This window comes from Solenopsis invicta, chromosome 1 (assembly GCF_016802725.1).
Source record: "Solenopsis invicta isolate M01_SB chromosome 1, UNIL_Sinv_3.0, whole genome shotgun sequence".
Classification (NCBI taxonomy): domain Eukaryota; kingdom Metazoa; phylum Arthropoda; class Insecta; order Hymenoptera; family Formicidae; genus Solenopsis; species Solenopsis invicta.
Window position 1 is genome coordinate 25766922 of NC_052664.1, and position 17798 is coordinate 25784719.

The window sequence follows — 17798 nt, forward strand, 5'->3', positions numbered from 1 at the left end:
TGGTAGTGTACTGTTACACACCACCGTATTCTATGTGATATTCCTAAAGCTTACGATACCTCAATTTCGTTTAATTTAATTCCAATTAGTGCTGATATAAACGGGTTTAGTAACGTCTAAAAGCAGGGTTTCGTTGGCGTCGTGAGAACTTTTGTCCGCTTTGAGGAAGACCAACGGAATCTCATCGGCATGCATTCCTGCGCAAGAACTAGGCTTAGAATAATCTTATTCTTCTTCGAGTTATAAAAATTGCAAATCCATGATTTCACGTTTCCTCTTACGTCTAAGACTTCGCAGATTCCGTTATTTAAGGTCTCATTTAATGTCCAAAGATAAGAATAAAACGTTTAAAATAGAAGCCGATAATCTTATGTCACACAATATCGCGCAAATTTATATACGTATATGTATATGATTATTCTTTCTTTTAAATTAAAAACAACGCACAAATATACTCAAATTCGACAATTTGGTTATTAAAAAACGTTAGGGTAAATAAACGAACATGTAGATATAGTAACATGCTATTTCCTGTACAACACATGATGTGCAGATTTTACGAAGAATCAAATTCAATAGAATTTACATTACGCAAATAAAAGGTACGTCGTTAAAATTTATACGCGTACTAAAAAGTAACAGAGTTTGTTATTTATGAGCGCAGCTTCAAAACAATCAATATAAATAAATTTCATCGTCACATATATTAGGAGGATTACAAATATACAAGTTAAATTTAATGTGTGTGTGTGTGTGTGTGTGTGTGTACATACATACATACATATATATATATATATATACACATACACGTGTGTGTGTGTGTGTGTGTGTGTGCACATAGAAAAAATTTAGTATCAAATTAACAATTTATTGTTTCATATATAAACAAGAATATAAAATCTTCTTCGAACGATTTATAATCTTAAACAGACATAATTTGCTTATATGAAGAAAATTTTTCTCTATGTAAGCAAATTATCTGTTTAAGATTATAAATTTTTCCAAGATTTTATATTCTTGCTTATAAACACAATGAATTGAAACAATGAATTCTTGATTTAATACTAAATTTTTTTCTCTGCATATACATACATACATACATACATACATACATATATATATATGTATGTATGTATGTATATATGTATGTATGTATGTATGTATGTATGTATGTATGTATATTTCGCAAAAAAGAATTGATTTATGCATATTTGGCTTGTCAGCATCTGGAAATATAATACAAAACAAAATAAATTTTGATAGAGATAACACACAAGTCCACTAACAAAATTAAAATTTAAAAGGTTTATACATTTTTACAAGCAATTTTCATTGAACTAGGTGATATATTATCTAATATGAAGAAATCCTTTCTACACTGACCAATTATACAAATACATTATTTAACTAAATAAAAGATAACATTTTTGTAGTTTGCTCTTTTCTGTTCAATTTTTCCGACCGTTAAATACATATTAGAAATAGCATATATGCGGACAGATTTAAGGACTCTGTTCGGAATCAGCAATAAAAAAAAAAGTATACCTTACCCATATTAAAAAATTTCACATCATTCCGATAAAATACGATATTAATGCAGTACAACCAGAACTATAGGTACCAACGATGCTTATTTCTCAAACGATTTAAAATAGGCTGCCAATCCATACACTAAAAAGACCAGCAAGCGGTATAATGCCATTAGGCTGGAGAGAAAAAGAAATTAATTATATATACAGTTTCCTACCCGGCGCCTTGTTCGTTAGACCAGCCGAGCCAATGTCAGAACGATCGATTATACCCTGCCTACTCGTTGCTATCGTGGGGAACACAAGAGGCGTCAGCCAAGCCATCCCGTCACGCACAACTTCATGCGCGACACGGGGGCGGCAAAATACGCGCATATCCTGAATGCGCATATTTTAGGTCTGTTTGAGTTTCGCGAAGTCGATCTCGGCGTAGGTAAAATTCTCCTGTGTGGACGCCGGCGACACTGGCGCTGGATTATCGATCTCCGGTAGATCGAGACTAGCGTAGTGCAGTATTGTCGCGCCCGGTTGAAGCTTCTCGTAGCCCTCGCTGTCCAATGGACTTGGCGTAGGCGTGGGTGTAGACGTGGGCGTAGGCGTGGGGGTCTCGTCGATGAACTTTGGCGAGGATGGCTTCGGCTGTTGCACGGTTGATGGCTTGAAACCCGTCAGGGTGGGACTGGTGTTTGGCGAGGCCGTGACGAGACGCGGTTTCGACACTGTTAGATCCGAGAGTTTTTTCGTTATTACGTTAATGGGCTTACCATGTTCTTGCGATAACGAAGACTTTAATATAACCCGAACATTCTTCTCTACAGGACTAGGTGACTTCTCATTATTCGCCTTCGACGAGGACATTGTCTCCGTCAATGGGGTAGAACACGACATACAAACCCTCTTCGCGGGTTCCATTACCGCGTATTCATCATTCTTATTTTGGTTAGAAACGTCCGTAGAGAACTCATCATTTTTTTTCATGAAAGGTTTCACGGGTGACTGAGGACTGTTCAGGGAAAAGGGGAAGATCGTGGCCGATGAACCCGTTGGCGTGGCTCGCGGCGGAGAGGCGGGCGTGCTCGCCAGACTCTCGGATGTCGGACTTCCATTCAAAGGTAGAAAATTTGGAGTTTTAGACGGCTTACTGCCCGCCTGAATCGCTATTGGTTGCGATCGCGATTTTTCCTTGCGACTGCCCGTCCGTGTTTTACGATTATTTCGATTGTTCCCACCCATGCTCATATTTATGTAGTCTTGCTCTAAACTTGGCCGTGCTTTAAAAGACATCTCGACGTACCCCTCTGGAGGACGCCTCGGTTGCGGAAGATCTACCGGTGCCGTTCTTGTACTACCTAAAGATTCACAGTAATTTTTAAACATTATTTTTATCATATTATATAAAAAAATTTGTTTGCAATAAATATATTTGCGGAATAATACCTGGTGGCCCATTTGTTTGATAGATATCATCTTGAACAGGCAAAGATATTTGTTTTGGGCTCGCTTCCGAATGAGTCCAATCCTCTATCGTACCGTCCATCTTCATGTAAGGTCCCTCCGCTTCTTCCACCGGCTTTAAAGTTGTAATTACAGGTTTATGGGTGAAAGTTAACGATGATATATGCATGTGGCTATGATTGTGATTGGCAGTGATTGTATTATTATTGTTATTGCGATTGATCTGTAAGAAAAGAATTTTATTAATGCTTGACAACGGCTATGCAACAATTTTATTAACAGAAAAAAAATCGATATATCAATATACCTTATTTATGCCACTCATATCGACATATGGGGCAGTGGTCGATATGGGAGCTTGTCCGGGCGACATGTCGACATAGGAACTAGTGTCGGTGGCAGTAGAATAAGTAGAGTACGGTTGCGGCTGCGATTGAGGTTGGGAAGAAGATGACGGAGGCGAGGAGAGAGCGGTCGGAATACTGGGCCTCGTGAAATCCAATTCCATGAGATCTTCCATGCGATCGGACACTCCAGAGCAGCCCGAGTTGTGTCCCCAAGAGCTCGACAATAATGGCGCGGAACTCGACTTTGAATTTGCTGTGTCGGCACCAGCTGGTAATGGCGCGGTAATTACATTGGCTAGCCTTCCGATCTCGGGCCTCTTGGATCGACTACCTACGGAAAATGCTCGTACTCTATTGGCGTCTTGCGGAGTGATGTCCAACCTGCGCAAAGAATATCATAGCAAAGTTAGAGATCTGGTTCGTATCATTGTGTCAGTAATTAGACAATATATTTAGACAAAGTTTAAAGCTCATGTTTTAAGTTAACACGTTCTCTCATATCAGACAAGCAACTGTCATAAAATTTTACAAAACTTGATATTTTACCCGACCAATAATAAACATAGTATATCACGTTAAAATATTTTTAACAAATGTATACAGTAGGGCTCTATTTCTCCGAACATATTGGCAGATAAAAGTTTCAATAACTGAAGGTTAGACTAGAGATTCACTAACTTTTTTCTTTATCAGTATGTAGCTTTGTTAAAGAATTCATGAAAATTGAAGTCAAACACATCGAGGTCTTATTAGTCAAACTGAACATAAATTTGTTAGTATAAATGAGGTACCGCTAAACGAAAGTCTGTCCTTACATAGTTAAACTCTAAATTTAAAACTCATACCTGTTCTTACGATGCCTATTGGCTTGTTCCGGCCTGGATCCAACAGAGTAAGCTCTGGTCGGTCTGGCTTGGACATCCTCCCCTGGTGTTAAAAAGCTCGTTACTTTGTCCAAATGATACTCGGAGAACCGCAAATCCGTACTAGGCGTACCGGATGTAACGGAACAACTACTACCATCATTCTGCGATATATCGTCTGGAAAGTGACCGTTGTGACTATTTACAGGATCCATATCGACATAACCGTCATCTCCAACAGGTGCCATCGGTACGTAACCGTCTACGTTGCTTTCTTCCACTAGAGATGATCCGCGAGAATGGGCCGTCGTTGCCGGGCTCATGGGTATATATGCGCCACCACGTCCCGGACTTGAACCGCAGGGACTATACATTTCACTCTGGTAGGAACTCTGCAACAAAAACGACAAATTATCAGTATTTATTCAACAGGTCGATACTACGTTATTTTTATGCTACATATCACTTTATTTTGAAAAAATGTTAACGATACGATGATGAAAATACAATCGAGTAACAACCAAAATTTTACCTTATGTTATAAGGACTATCGTAACAAATATCTGTTAAATTTTGTGTGTTAAATATTAGATATCTTTATCAACTTTCTTATTATATATGATACATAAGATGACTTAAAGGTATACTTGCATTTTTCTTATAAAGGCTCGTTTGTTGTATTAAAAAATTAATTAAAGAGTAAAAGACTCTCTCTCGATATTAAAAATCAGAAAAACATAGGGCAAATGATAGCATAGTGCGGTTCAAGATGCGCGGTTCAAGGTTAATTTTTACTACACTCATTCACTCTGTCACAAGTATTTAATTTCTTCCAAATTGCAATGATTGCGAATTATCAATACTTCAGAAGTTTATCATGCTCTCACGGTCTTTGACCTTTCATGTTTCCAAACGTCATTTGATTTTCTAATCACAGTAAAAGATTTGGAATGGTACAAAATTGACTATGAATTCAGGTCACACCAGGAAGCGTGAAATTAAAGGATTTTTATATTTTGTAATTTCGCTAATATCTGCAAATGCACAGCCAAAATGTTCGAAAAAATTTATTACATCTATTAATCGTATCAATTTATAAATCGTAATATGTTTAGTGATCGTGGCGCAGAGAATTATGCATCTACTCTCTGTGCCAAAGACTCAGATTCAAATCCGACTAATCAGAAACATCTGATTTTATTCGATCACTATCTTCGAAGATAATGACAAATCACAGAGTATCTTACTATGAAAACACCTCTAAATTAGACCGTTTGGTGTTTAAATTGTAAGTCCTGTATATCTGTGTAAAAAATAGTGCACCGCAGAAATACGCTAAAGAGTTATCACATCCGTAATAAGAGATTAAGGAGTGAGGTAACTCGTAATATATGTTTTAATTTAAAAAAATTTTATAACTTTAAATTTTATGAGCATTTTGAATTGCGTGCTCTCAATTAATTTTCTGATTTGTTAAAAAATTAAGAAGCGTATTACGCTCACCTGAGAGGGCGAATGAGATTTAAAGTTTGGCGAGTATTTTAAATGTGGATGCGACGTTGACCACAGGGCGTAATCATCACCTTTCTTGTCCAAGATTATAGGCTCATCGGGTGTCAAGGAATGCCCGTACCTTGAGACAGTGCTTTCTTCCATGATATTCTCACCACAATCGTCCATCGAGGGTGACGATCCGGCCGAATCCGATGAACAAACGTCGGAAGACGGACTAATCGGCATTGATGCGACTGGTGGAGAATACGAAAGGCCTCGTCCACACATGGAATGCGGCCGCGGTACGTGCGACATGATATGGGCTCCTCTAGGATGGCTTAACACAATTGTGGCCGGTTGTGCTTCGTTAGTGTTGCGGGCCCTTGACGGCAAACTGTCACATCGATCGCGCCCAGTAGCACCTGCAAAAATATTTGTTAGAAATCTCCTCATGACGCTTACTCGCATACAGTAGAAAGAAGCCAGCTCCATCGTCCCAGCATAGCAACAGCAGTTAGTTTTATATTTGCATATATATATACATATACATATATATATCATTATGTATGTACAGAACATATTTTTTATTGTTATATATATTTCTTTTTTTTCTTTAAGTTAAGCAATCAATAGGAATCATGGTCACTTCGTCAAATATTGCACGTTCCCAGAACTCTGGTTATGTAAAAATTAAATAAAGCAAAATAAAAATTACAATAACTAATTTGCAGAGATTATTATTCAAGTATCAACACTATGGAGCATCCAGGAGAAAAATATACAAAATCCATTCCTTATATTCAATAACAAATAAATAGAAGATACAAACTAAAGCATTTGTTTCGTAATGTATCGTGCACTTAACATGCTAGCAAAACTTACAGTTATAAAATGATCTCTTATTAGATAAACATAACATTGATTGGTTTTATACAGTTTGGAAGGATGAGATGCGTAACAGAAAGAGCATAACAAGCATACTGCAGAAACACTGAAGGATAAAACAGAGATTTCGGATCGATTAAACAAACATATGACGGAACGAAATACATACACCGTAAAACGGATCTTTTAGATGGTTGCGTTTGATTGATAATAACGGCAGCTAAGGGCAGCGACAAGGTTCTCTGATGGGATATTGTCGCGGTAGTGGTTGTAGTGATCGTCGCGGTGACGGTCGCAGTAATGGTGGTGGTGATGGTAGTGGTGGTTGCAGTGATGGTAGTGGTAGTGACAGTGGTCATAGTTGCATTTGTTGCTGTTGTGACATGAATGGATTGGGAATTATTGACGGAATGAGGATGACTCGCTACCGAATGACGACGTCTAGCGGTACCGGCACTGTTGGCATTAGTCGTGGCAATCCCAGTAGTCCAAGCCCCGGTACCAGCAACGGCTGCAAACCACACACCTCTCACTATCGCACAACTGTCTTTGTCTTGCGTGCATCTTTGCGACGGATACGGCAGATACGGCACGGTAGCGTACCGATCGTGCTGTTAAAGACATGACCGAAGAGAAACTATCTCTTACGTCTCGCGACAAAGTTATTGACAAGTCTGACACACGAAATCTATTTTTAAAATCATTTTCAACTAACAACTGTTCTACCAAGTTTAATTTCCCTTTATGATGATAATTTTTATGTGACGAGAGAAATGCGATAGAACACACGTATCAGTAACATCAAAGTGACAATAAAGCGTGTACCAATTTCCTATCTTCCATTATCATTTTAGCAAGATGCATTATATGTAAAACCTAACATCGGATAATTTACAGATTTCGGATATCTATGAATGAATCATGCTATTTACATCATGAAACTAACACTCAGAAAACGATGCATTGCTGAATCGACCCAAACTTTCCTTTTTAATACAATTAATTGATCATTGCATTCGTTTAAAGTATCAACTTTAGCTTTTCAATGTTCAAATTTATATTAATCATAATCAACATTTATTTTAACATATTTTAATATCAACGTTAATTGTATAATTTCTGACGTTACTTTTAAAATATTAAAAATATTTTTTCTTTTCATCAAATTGAATTTATCGATATATTTCACAAGATGATAAGATATGATATTACAGATGAAATGAAGAACGTATAACATGACAATTCCTTTAAAATTTATTTTTTCTGAAAAATGAAATGTAAAAATAAATTGTTTCAATTTATGTATGTAAATAGCACAATATTGCTAGATACGGCGCACCAAATCTGAAGTAAAAGAAAAAATGCAATGATCAAATCTTTGAATAAAGTCCTGTACTTCATGAAATAAAAAACTGAAGAAAAATAAAATGAGCATGTTCACTGCTCTCGTGTGATCTTTTTTGCCATTCAAAATCCATAGAACGCGAAAGAAGGAAAGCAAATAGCTATTGTGACAGAGAACAGACCCGTGACTGTATTGGTGGAGGAGGTATTCCGAGATTGACTACACTGTGTGAGAACAGAGGGAGTAGCAGTCTGCTCTTGCAACGGTTCCACTTGCTCCTTGTGTGTCTTCTGTTCCTCTGTAAACCCCGTAAACCCACTTGTGTTACTCTAAAGCTGAGCTCTAACGTGTACAATACGACGATTCACCTGGTTTTCTTAACATATACAATTTAATGTGCGTGTGCAATTGGCGGCAATTATGTGTAAAGGAACGGTGTACTAGACAAAGTTTCGAGTTCGGATTTAAAAAGGAATTCGTAAAAAGGATAACTTTAAATACACAAATGACGTATGTTCAAGCAAACCGAGACACAGTGAATGCTTTCCATTAATAGCACAAGTTGACACGAGCATCATTCTATCTTTGTTACTCATTGAATACCAAAAAAAAGATATAATGACGCTTGTGTCGACATGTGTTATTAAAGCAACCAATATCTTCGAGCTCTGATTATGGACACGTGATAACCGATATGTCCAAAGTTACACTTGTGAAAATCACATTTTGATAAGTAAGAAACAGTCTGAAAAAACCGATAATTCACATCCTCATGTAAATCACAACGATATGTACAAGGAACAGAGTTGCAAAAATTATAGCTTACCCAGAGGTGAAAAGCCATGAAGCTTTTGACCCGTATGCCGTCTTTGGAGAACGGATATAGGTTTGCTGGCTTCATTGGCGGAGGAACTACGTGTTCTCTGACGAGGCGCCACCTCGTCTTTGTTACTTTTCGAATTTTTCATCGCAGTCGTTATTACATCGTACATGTTGAGCGCGATATTGTTGTCTTCAACCGCCATCCAAAATTCACCGTCTCCAGTTACGGCGGATCGGCCGACTTCAATGTAGAATATATCATCCGCGAATCCACATCGTCTAATGTAATTTAGCTGCAAAAGAAAAAGAAATGCTAAGTTTAAGTAATCTCTAATTGATAACAAAAATGCATTTTTAATCCTCTGTTCACACAATTCGACACGAATGACCCAGCACATTTATTTTATTTGAAAAATTAAGAGCAATGTAATTAATTATAACATTTATACACGATTTTTTAAAATAAACAATCATACAAATAGAAACATTAAAGTATATGTAAGATTTATTGAAGAAGAATCCTTTTTATACTTGTAAAAGTAATCAAAATTCAACTCGGAAATATTGTGATCCAATGTGTGCAGAGGTGCCGAAAAAAACAATGTATCTTACAAAAAATTAATAATGCTCACAATGAAAAAAAGTTTTATAATAATAAAGTTTTGATGAAATTATTTCAATTAATTTTAATATAATCAAATATTTAATAATTTATAAGTAATATTTAATAATTATATTAATAATAACCAAACATAGTGATAGTAATCAATCGATTACTAAACGATTATTAAATATTTGGTTATATTAGGCAAACATTTAATAAAAATTATTTCACCAAAGCTTAGTAACTGTAATCTAGGCTTGATTATTATTACCAAATCGTGTTTTCAGTGCATTTTTAAAGCGTATATTTCGCAAAGTTTCACGGTAAGCCTTTCCAAACTAGCAATAACACACTCTGACATGTCGAGATGTTGAAATTTGAAATGTTGCCGTGTACAATTATGTCTCGCGTGTGGCATCGCTTAGTCTAAACAAAATCTTTCATCCAACTATATTATCCACATTGAAAACTGATCCGTCTAAATACATCTCGGACCACCCCAAATAAAATTGCACACGGCAGACTATCGCGTTCATTCTCTTATTATTAAATAGCGAAACTTATATAAAAAATATACGAGTTGTAAGCACTAGTTTATAGTAATGACATTATGCTCTTTTAACTGTATTTCATATGTAAACTTACAGAAATCTCGATAGAATCGGAGTTATCTTGTGCCCCAATCTTCACTAAACTTAAAGTTTGATCGGTGAGGCATAATCTGTAAGGTCCGTGAATATTCTTTCGTGCCCCTAGACCTCTTTTTTGCATTGTAACTTGCCATACGTGTTCTGAAACAAGACAGAAAAAAATGTAAAGCACTAAGCTTATATTTGAAACATGGAAATAATTCAGGATCTAATATTTTATTAATAAACTATACTTAATGTAAATAAATGTATTTTATATATATATGCGTAATTTAATATAAATTTATGTATATGAAATATATATGCATTTATTTTATTACTTATATTAATTTTTATTTTTTTTCAATATACTTATATTCGACATAAAATACTTGTTACTTGCGATAAGAAATAGCTTCAGAATGTATATAAGAAAACTTAGAGTATTGACTGGTGGTAATATTTTACTCTTATTAAAAACTTTTTTCAAAATCATCCTTCAGTACATGTTAGGCTTCTTTCTTGACGTAAAGTCTATTCTCTTTAGGATTATGTAGTTCATATTATCATTCTAAGTAGTATAGATACGCCGGTTTTAACATAGAAGCTCCGAGGAGAAGGAAGAGGGGGAAGGATAGAGAGGCAAGAGGGTCTCGAGGCACGGAAAACTCTATGCCTGATAGGTGGGAGAACCGCGGGGTAAAGGGAGAGTAAAGTGCGTGGAGCAAGGTCCGCAAACAATAATAAATTCTCTCACAGACTCTGAAATAACGATAAGTGCGACATCAGCGGAAATTGGTCAAAAGCGGGCTAAAAAACGAATATCTAGGTATGAAGAGAGAATATCAGCGAAATTTAATGATCGTGATATAAGAATTGCGCATCTGCACTCTTTGTACCAAGATTCAAATCCGCCCAGAACATATCAGATTTTTAATTGATCACTATTTTTCTCGGAAGGCAATAGCAAACCGTCGAGAAAGTACCTGTACTAAGACAGTCACCATAGAGTATACATGAGTATTGCAAGTAGAGACCACGATTTTCAGTCATGAAGGATCGACTTGAAATATACATGTAAAGAGAATATCAGCAAAGTATAAATGTACAAGAAAGATAATACGAACTGCACAGTTACAAAGAGAACAAGCATCAAAGCCCACAAGATAAAAGCCCAACATATAGTGTTTAATTTAATTTATTCCAAATCTTCTCATATATAGGTATAACCTGAAGTTACTTCTCGTAAAAAATAACACATGTTTTTATCAAATCAAGTCAAATGCAAATATATTAAGAAAAATATAAATGGATTCTTTTTTTAATTTTATAACTCCGACAAACATTTAACTTTTCGGTAGATTTTTTACATGCTACACGGGAGATATATCTAACGAATTTTATAATCCAATTATTTTTCTCAAAATTGTTTTTCAAAACGATGAAAAAAAAAAATGTTTTGATATTTATTTTACACCATTCAATTCAGCGTTGAAAATGACATAAAAGTACTTTCAAAATTTTATCTAACAAATTACTGATAGTTGATTTTCGCGTGAATGCCCTCTCTTAGGTATATTTTTAATTCAAATGCATTGTAGCAAATAACAAATATTCAAAAATACATATACAATAATAATATAAATGCTGACTTTTATAATAAAAAATAATTTAAGTTTATAGATGTCAAGAGAATTGTGTTGATAATCGAGACAAATAACGGATATTTTTTTTAACATACATTAAAAGCAAGAGTTCGTAGAAATGATGCGCGATTTAAAACAAAGGTGTTTTGTTTTTATCCGACATCACTCTTGTTTTCTTTGTTTTTGCAAAGAACACAACAGCACAAACAATTGCCAACTGTTATTTTTATTCCAAGGCTATATAACTCGTTCGAAATGTGGAAGTCACAAAATAGATAGCAGACGAGCCATTTCTTTATTATGCTCCTTGCATCCCTTTAGTTTCACACAAATTTATGTAGATTTCTCAAGAACGTGTACAAAATTGTAATACCAACATACGTGGATCAAAATCAATTTTTCTACAAACTAATTACATGAAAAATTTCGTGTTCCTGTATTAATCAAAAAGAAAAAAAAAAGGAAATGAAACAAAATCCCTGAAGAAGCAGTTCAAAACAAGGTTGGAATAGTTACGCGTAAAATATGATAATCTACACCTACGTTTATACATGTAAATGTAAATTATGTTTAACCTGTCATCTACGTAAAACTATGAGTAATCTATGAATCTTCAAAAACTCATAGTCAAAAATATTAAAAATTTAAATTTTATTTATAATTTTATTGTCTATTGTGATTTAGTTTAGGTCAGAACTGTGCCGCATATTTCAAGATTGTATTTACATGGATTATTCACACAGAGTGTTGTTTATCTTATGTTGTTCATGTTCCTGTATTGATTAAAAAGAAAAAAAAAGGTGGGAAATGAAACCAATTCCGCGAAGAAGCGATTCAAAGCAAGGTTGGGATATTTACATGTGAAATATGATAATCTACATTTACGTTTATGCACGTAAATGTAAATTATGTTTAACCTGTGTTCATCTACGTAAAACAATGAGTAATCTATGAGCCATCGAAGACTCATAATTTTTTTTGTCAGAAATATCGGAAATTTAAATGTCATTTATAATTTTATTTTCAATTATTATTTAGTTCAGGTCAGGATTGTATCGCACATTTCAAGATTGCATCTGTACGGATTTATGTATTGTTTACATGACTTTTTTTCATATAGGCAGTACAAGTAATGTAGTTATTACAAATTGGATAACATAATACAACAAAAGTAATTGATTTTTAAGATTGTTCATACATATATACGACTTTAGTATATATTGAGCAGATAAAAATATATGATATTGAAAATAAACAAAAACGTAATGTAAATTTTAATTATTTCACTTATGAAATCTAAAACTTTGATAATTCGCAGATTATTGTTTACATAGATGACACGTGAAACATAGTTTACATTGTATACGTGTAATGTAGATTATATATATATTTTACGCGCAAACGTTTAATCCTGATTTAGGCACGATTTTTAGAATGCTATAGTGAGAGAAATAAATTACTAAATTTTAATGAACATTTTTTTGAAGAATAGTTACAGCAATGAAATATTTACCTACGGTACATAAACATTTACTGAATAAAAGAAAATGATAGTCAAATTAAATTACTGATTCTTGTAGTAAATAAATATTTACATTCAGTAGATACTTCATTACAACTACTAAAAACAAAAATATATTAAAATTTAGTCAGTTTTTTCTTTCACTGCGTGAAAAGTAAACGATGGTTTTGAAAACCTTGATTTTATTCATGTCTTCACTTTTGTCACTTATTAAAAATTCATACTTCTTTCTTTGTACCTTTTATTACCAGTCTTGAGATTTGATTATTTTTTGTAATATTTTGTAATATGTGTTTTTTTTTTAATTCTAATTAATCATAATTTATCACATAATTTATTACCTACGTGAAAAATGTTTATGTAAACATGATGTAAACAATAGTTGAAATAATTCATGTAGATGCAATCTTGAAAAATTGACGGTGCAACCCTGGCCTAAAAAGTCGTTGATTCATTCTATCGGAGACGTAAACAAACGTGTACGCGCGATCAAGGTCCCGTTGCAGGTCCCTACGTACCGGTCGATATGAAGCGAACGATAATCCTCTCGTCACCATGAAAAAAAAAAAAAAAAAAAAATTTGATTACCGTCCGCGGAAAGCGAGACGTCTCGTATTTTCTAAGACGTAACAGAAATGCGTATCAAGGTCGTTGATAGATGGCCGCGAAGAAGGCTTGAGAGACAACTGCGCGCGAGTCGTATTTCGATAACGACGCCGATCCATCAATTTTCGAGAGATTGATTTTTGATGGGGATTTTTTCCGGCACGTACGGAGGAACGAACGAAGACGAGACGAGACGAGACGGGACGGGACGAGGTGAGGTAAGGTAAGTCGAGGTGAAGTGAGGTGAGGTGAGGCAAGGCGCAGGGAGCTCGTCGTCATCATCGGTTCTCAGGCGGGAATTGGGCGCAAAATTACCGAATGTAGGCCGCGGCTGCTCCCCGTCGGGCACGTCCCCGCTCTGTAGCCTGAGCATCGCCTTGAGCCACTCGTCCAGCTCCTTCTCATTGTCGAGGATCAAGCAGAAGCACTCGTCCTTGGTGTAGAGCGCGATCACGTGCTTGTGCTTGGTGTCGCCGCGCTTGTTGATGTTGAAGCAGCTGTGCAGTAGGATGCTGCGCTTCGGCGGCTGCCTGTTCTCGAATTTCTTCTTGCTGTCGTAGTACTCGAGGCAGGCGAGGCAGCCGGGCCCCTCGCCGCGCAGCACGAAGTACTTCTTCTTCATCGTCTTGAGCTTCTTGAGGTGGCCACAGCGGATCACGGGTCCGCCCGCCGAGGGCGACGCCAGGCCGCCGCTCCTGCCGGAGGACATCGTCGGGATGACGATCGAGATGAGCGTCGTCGTCGTCGTCGTCGTGATGATCGTTGTTACCGCGCGGGGGTTACGAAAGGAACCCCGAGAGAGTCGATCCCTCGAGAGAGTGGAGTACGCTCGCGCGCGTACAAGCGTGTTTGAGGAGGGGAGAGGGGGCCCTTCGCGTTCCTCTCTCGCGTATCACTCACATGGTAGCACCCCAGCTATTATCGTCCCTGTGTGTGCCGCCGCTCGCGCTTCTCGCCGCCCGTATTCCTTTCTCCACGCGCGAGCATGCGAGAGAGAGCACATATACACACACATACACACTCACTCACAGACACACACACACACACGTCGTGCGTCACACACGTGTGTGTGTGTGTATGTGTGTGTGTGCGCCTCGTCCTCAGCGAAAGACCGCGTGACGCGCAGCAGCGCGGAAGTTCATTGTGGCGCAGAGAACGCGCTCATCGCGTCGAAGATTCCCACACTCGCGCCAAATGCGATGGCTCTTCCCTCTCTCTCTCTCTTTCGTTTCTCCTCCTCCCGATTAATGTCGCTCAATCGCCACGGTGGAGCGCAATCCGCGCACTTTCGCGGGCACCACACAACAACGCGGGCCACGCGTCCACGTGTCAGCAGTGTGGAGCTGTGCGATGCTTCCTGCGCGAGAACGCGCGCCGTCGCCGCCGCCGCTTCGCCGATGCTCCACCGATGTTCCGCCGAGCGAGCGAAGCTGCGATGCTGCCCTCCTCGTGTCGAGTACGACTCTCCGACGTTCTTATCGCGCGCTCACAGGCTCCGCCGTCGCACATTGACAGTCTCGCGACGGAAACGATAGCGGGAGTGGCCGAGCGCGTTTCGTAAATATACGTCGCGAGTTACTGTAGCAGCAGTAGCAGCAGCAGCAGCAGCAGCGGCATCGAGCTGCTCCGACGAGGGCGTGCTGCGTCGTGCTGCGCCGCCTCGCTCGCTCCTCCGTCTCTCTCTCTTTCTGTCTCTCTTCTCTCTCACTCTCTCTCTCTCTCTCCCTCGCAGCGGTAGTCAAGGAGGAGGAGGAGGAGAAGGAGAAGGAGGACGTCTACCTCCTCGTAGGTTAGGAAGAACGACAACAATAACAATGGCGAGCCATGGCCACCACCGCTAGACTACGGTGACGGCGACGGCGGCGACGACGACGACAGCGGTGACGGCAGCGACGATATGCGGCGGCCACGATGATACCACGACGCTCACAGTCACCCTCTTCTTCCACGACGCTGCGGCGTCGAAACCCAAGTTAGGGGAAATCCTACGCCGATCGCAAGCCGAACGCGCCCGATGACTCCGAGATGTCGCGACGGCACTCTCTCTCACTCTCGTCGTCGTCGTCGTCGCTCCGTTCCTGTCTCTTTCTCTCCCTCTTTCACTCTCCTTCTCTCTCTCTCTCTCTCTTCACGTCTCGGCACGCCTCGAATCCACCTGTCACGCGGTTTCGTCTATTTCGCCCGCCACACAGATCTCGCGGGAGCCGGAGAGGAGCTCGCGCCGACGTCGCTCCGACGCTCCAACACGGCGCTCAGACGCGCCACCGCCGCTCGCGCATTCCTCGCGCGAGCAATTCGCGCGTCCGGCGACGGGATAAAGGGGAGAGGGGGGAAAGGGGAGAAGGGACGACGGGAAAACGTCTCTGCGAGAGCACGAGCAGAGAGGCGAGACACGGAGAGTCGACACACACGAGCGACACACCGATTCTCGGCGCGAACGCGACACGAGGTGCGGCCGTTTTGCGAGCGCGAACGTACGTTGCACGTTGGGCACCCTCTTCTTTCCTGCACCTGTTTGTCTCTCCGAATAACACAATTTACTGCGTGCTCCACGACGGTGACGTGTGTACACACGGATGCGCGCGCGCGTGCGCTCTTTCCCTCTCTCTCTCTCTCTCTTTTACTTACACACGCGCGTGCACGGACTACACCGACACTCACGCACGCGCAGAGAGGAACAGAGATAGACCGACGAAGGGCGAGAGAGGGAATCGGGGACGGTCGTGCGCGCGACCAACTAGCGGCCAGACAGACAGACGGAGAGCGCGATACGCGGGCAATAACGCGCGCGGCACGCACACGATTCACGACGACGACACAGGCGCCACGAGGAAGAAGGGCGCGAGGGGGACCTTTGCCGCACACGGCGAGGCGTGTTCTCTCTCTCTCTCTCTCTCTCTTTCTTTCTCGCTACGACCGTTCGGAGTCTCTGCTTCGTGGAAAACGTGTTACGGCACGACGAGGAAACACGACCGATCGACGAACGAACGGAAACGAGTGATGATGGCTCGCAGATACGGGCGGCTGGCCGAAATTCGCTCTCTTATCGGCAACGGCAGTCGCACTCCTCTCGATAAATAGGCTACTGCCAAGGGCAACGCGAATTTTTTTTCATGCGCAATAGCGGCGGCCGACGTCAAAACAACCGTGGCGGCGGCATTCCAGGTCGATGCGGGGGGGAGGGGGGGGGACGCGCAGCGCGGTTCCTTTTCCTCTCCCCTCCCTTCCTTCCTCCCGTCAGTCGCGACTGACTTCCACTCTTCGCTCGCGCTACTGCTTCTTCTCCGCAGCTGCTCCTCGTACTCCTCTACACTGTTTCTCTCTCTCTCTCTCCTCCACGTAGGAGAGGAGGAAACACACCCGGATCACCCGATTAACGACGCACTATCGTCGCGCTCGAAAACACACGCGAAGGGAGGAAGAGGGGAGGGGGTCTCACGTCCGCCCCCCGGGATCCGACGGGGACGACGAATTCGGGCTTGCTTCCCGGCCGTCTCGTTTAGGCGCGCGCGCGCGCGCACGCGGCGAGCCCTCGTCCCGGTACTACTTCTTACCAGGGGTATTTCGGACGCGCGCGACCGACAAGACCGCGTCGTACCTCGCGCGACCGTGAGCGTGATTGCGCGCGGGCGAACGGCCGTCGTCGTCGAAACTCTATCTTTCTCGACGGCCGCGACGCAACGCAACGTAACGCAACGCGATGCGACGCAACTCTCTCGGCACGCGTTTCGATTCGTGTCTCGCAATCGCCGGGTACGTAGCCGCCGGATGTAATCCAGCGAAAGACGATGGAACTCTCGCTACGACACACGACACACTCGCGCGCACGACACCTCTTTCTGTCTATCTTTCCTTTTCTTTCTCTCTCCTTCTCGCGGACCGTGCGCGGGTTCACGCCTAGCCGACCGAACAGACGATCGTGTCTATCTTGTAAAGGTCATGTGTACGGTGAGCTCCGCAGTTGTAAACAAGATGTACGCAGGCGCTGAGAGCGTGCACGCGCGCGCGCGCGCGCGCAAATGGCGACGGCTCCGATATACGCGGTACGCGC

The 17798-nt window shown here is 40.5% G+C and overlaps 1 protein-coding gene across 4 annotated transcripts; it reads right to left on the reverse strand.

Moving 5' to 3' along the window:
- Window positions 1-1326: 1326 nt before the first annotated feature.
- LOC105202010 (insulin receptor substrate 1) lies at window positions 1327-16898 on the reverse strand. 4 transcript variants are annotated; one of them, XM_026132371.2, is made up of 10 exons: window positions 14063-16420; window positions 9990-10135; window positions 8745-9033; window positions 8100-8216; window positions 6743-7084; window positions 5698-6110; window positions 4177-4586; window positions 3292-3712; window positions 2967-3207; window positions 1327-2878 (listed from the first exon to the last, which is right to left on the reverse strand). In XM_026132371.2, exons 1-10 carry the CDS (start codon window positions 14454-14456, stop codon window positions 1923-1925), a joined length of 3729 nt encoding a protein of 1242 aa, XP_025988156.2. In that variant the 5' UTR covers window positions 14457-16420; the 3' UTR covers window positions 1327-1922. The 4 variants fall into 4 exon arrangements, with proteins under 4 accessions (XP_025988156.2, XP_039307762.1, XP_025988157.2 ...); XM_039451828.1 differs by lacking the exon at window positions 8100-8216 and having other exon boundaries at window positions 14063-16898; XM_026132372.2 differs by lacking the exon at window positions 6743-7084 and having other exon boundaries at window positions 14063-16405.
- Window positions 16899-17798: the final 900 nt, after the last annotated feature.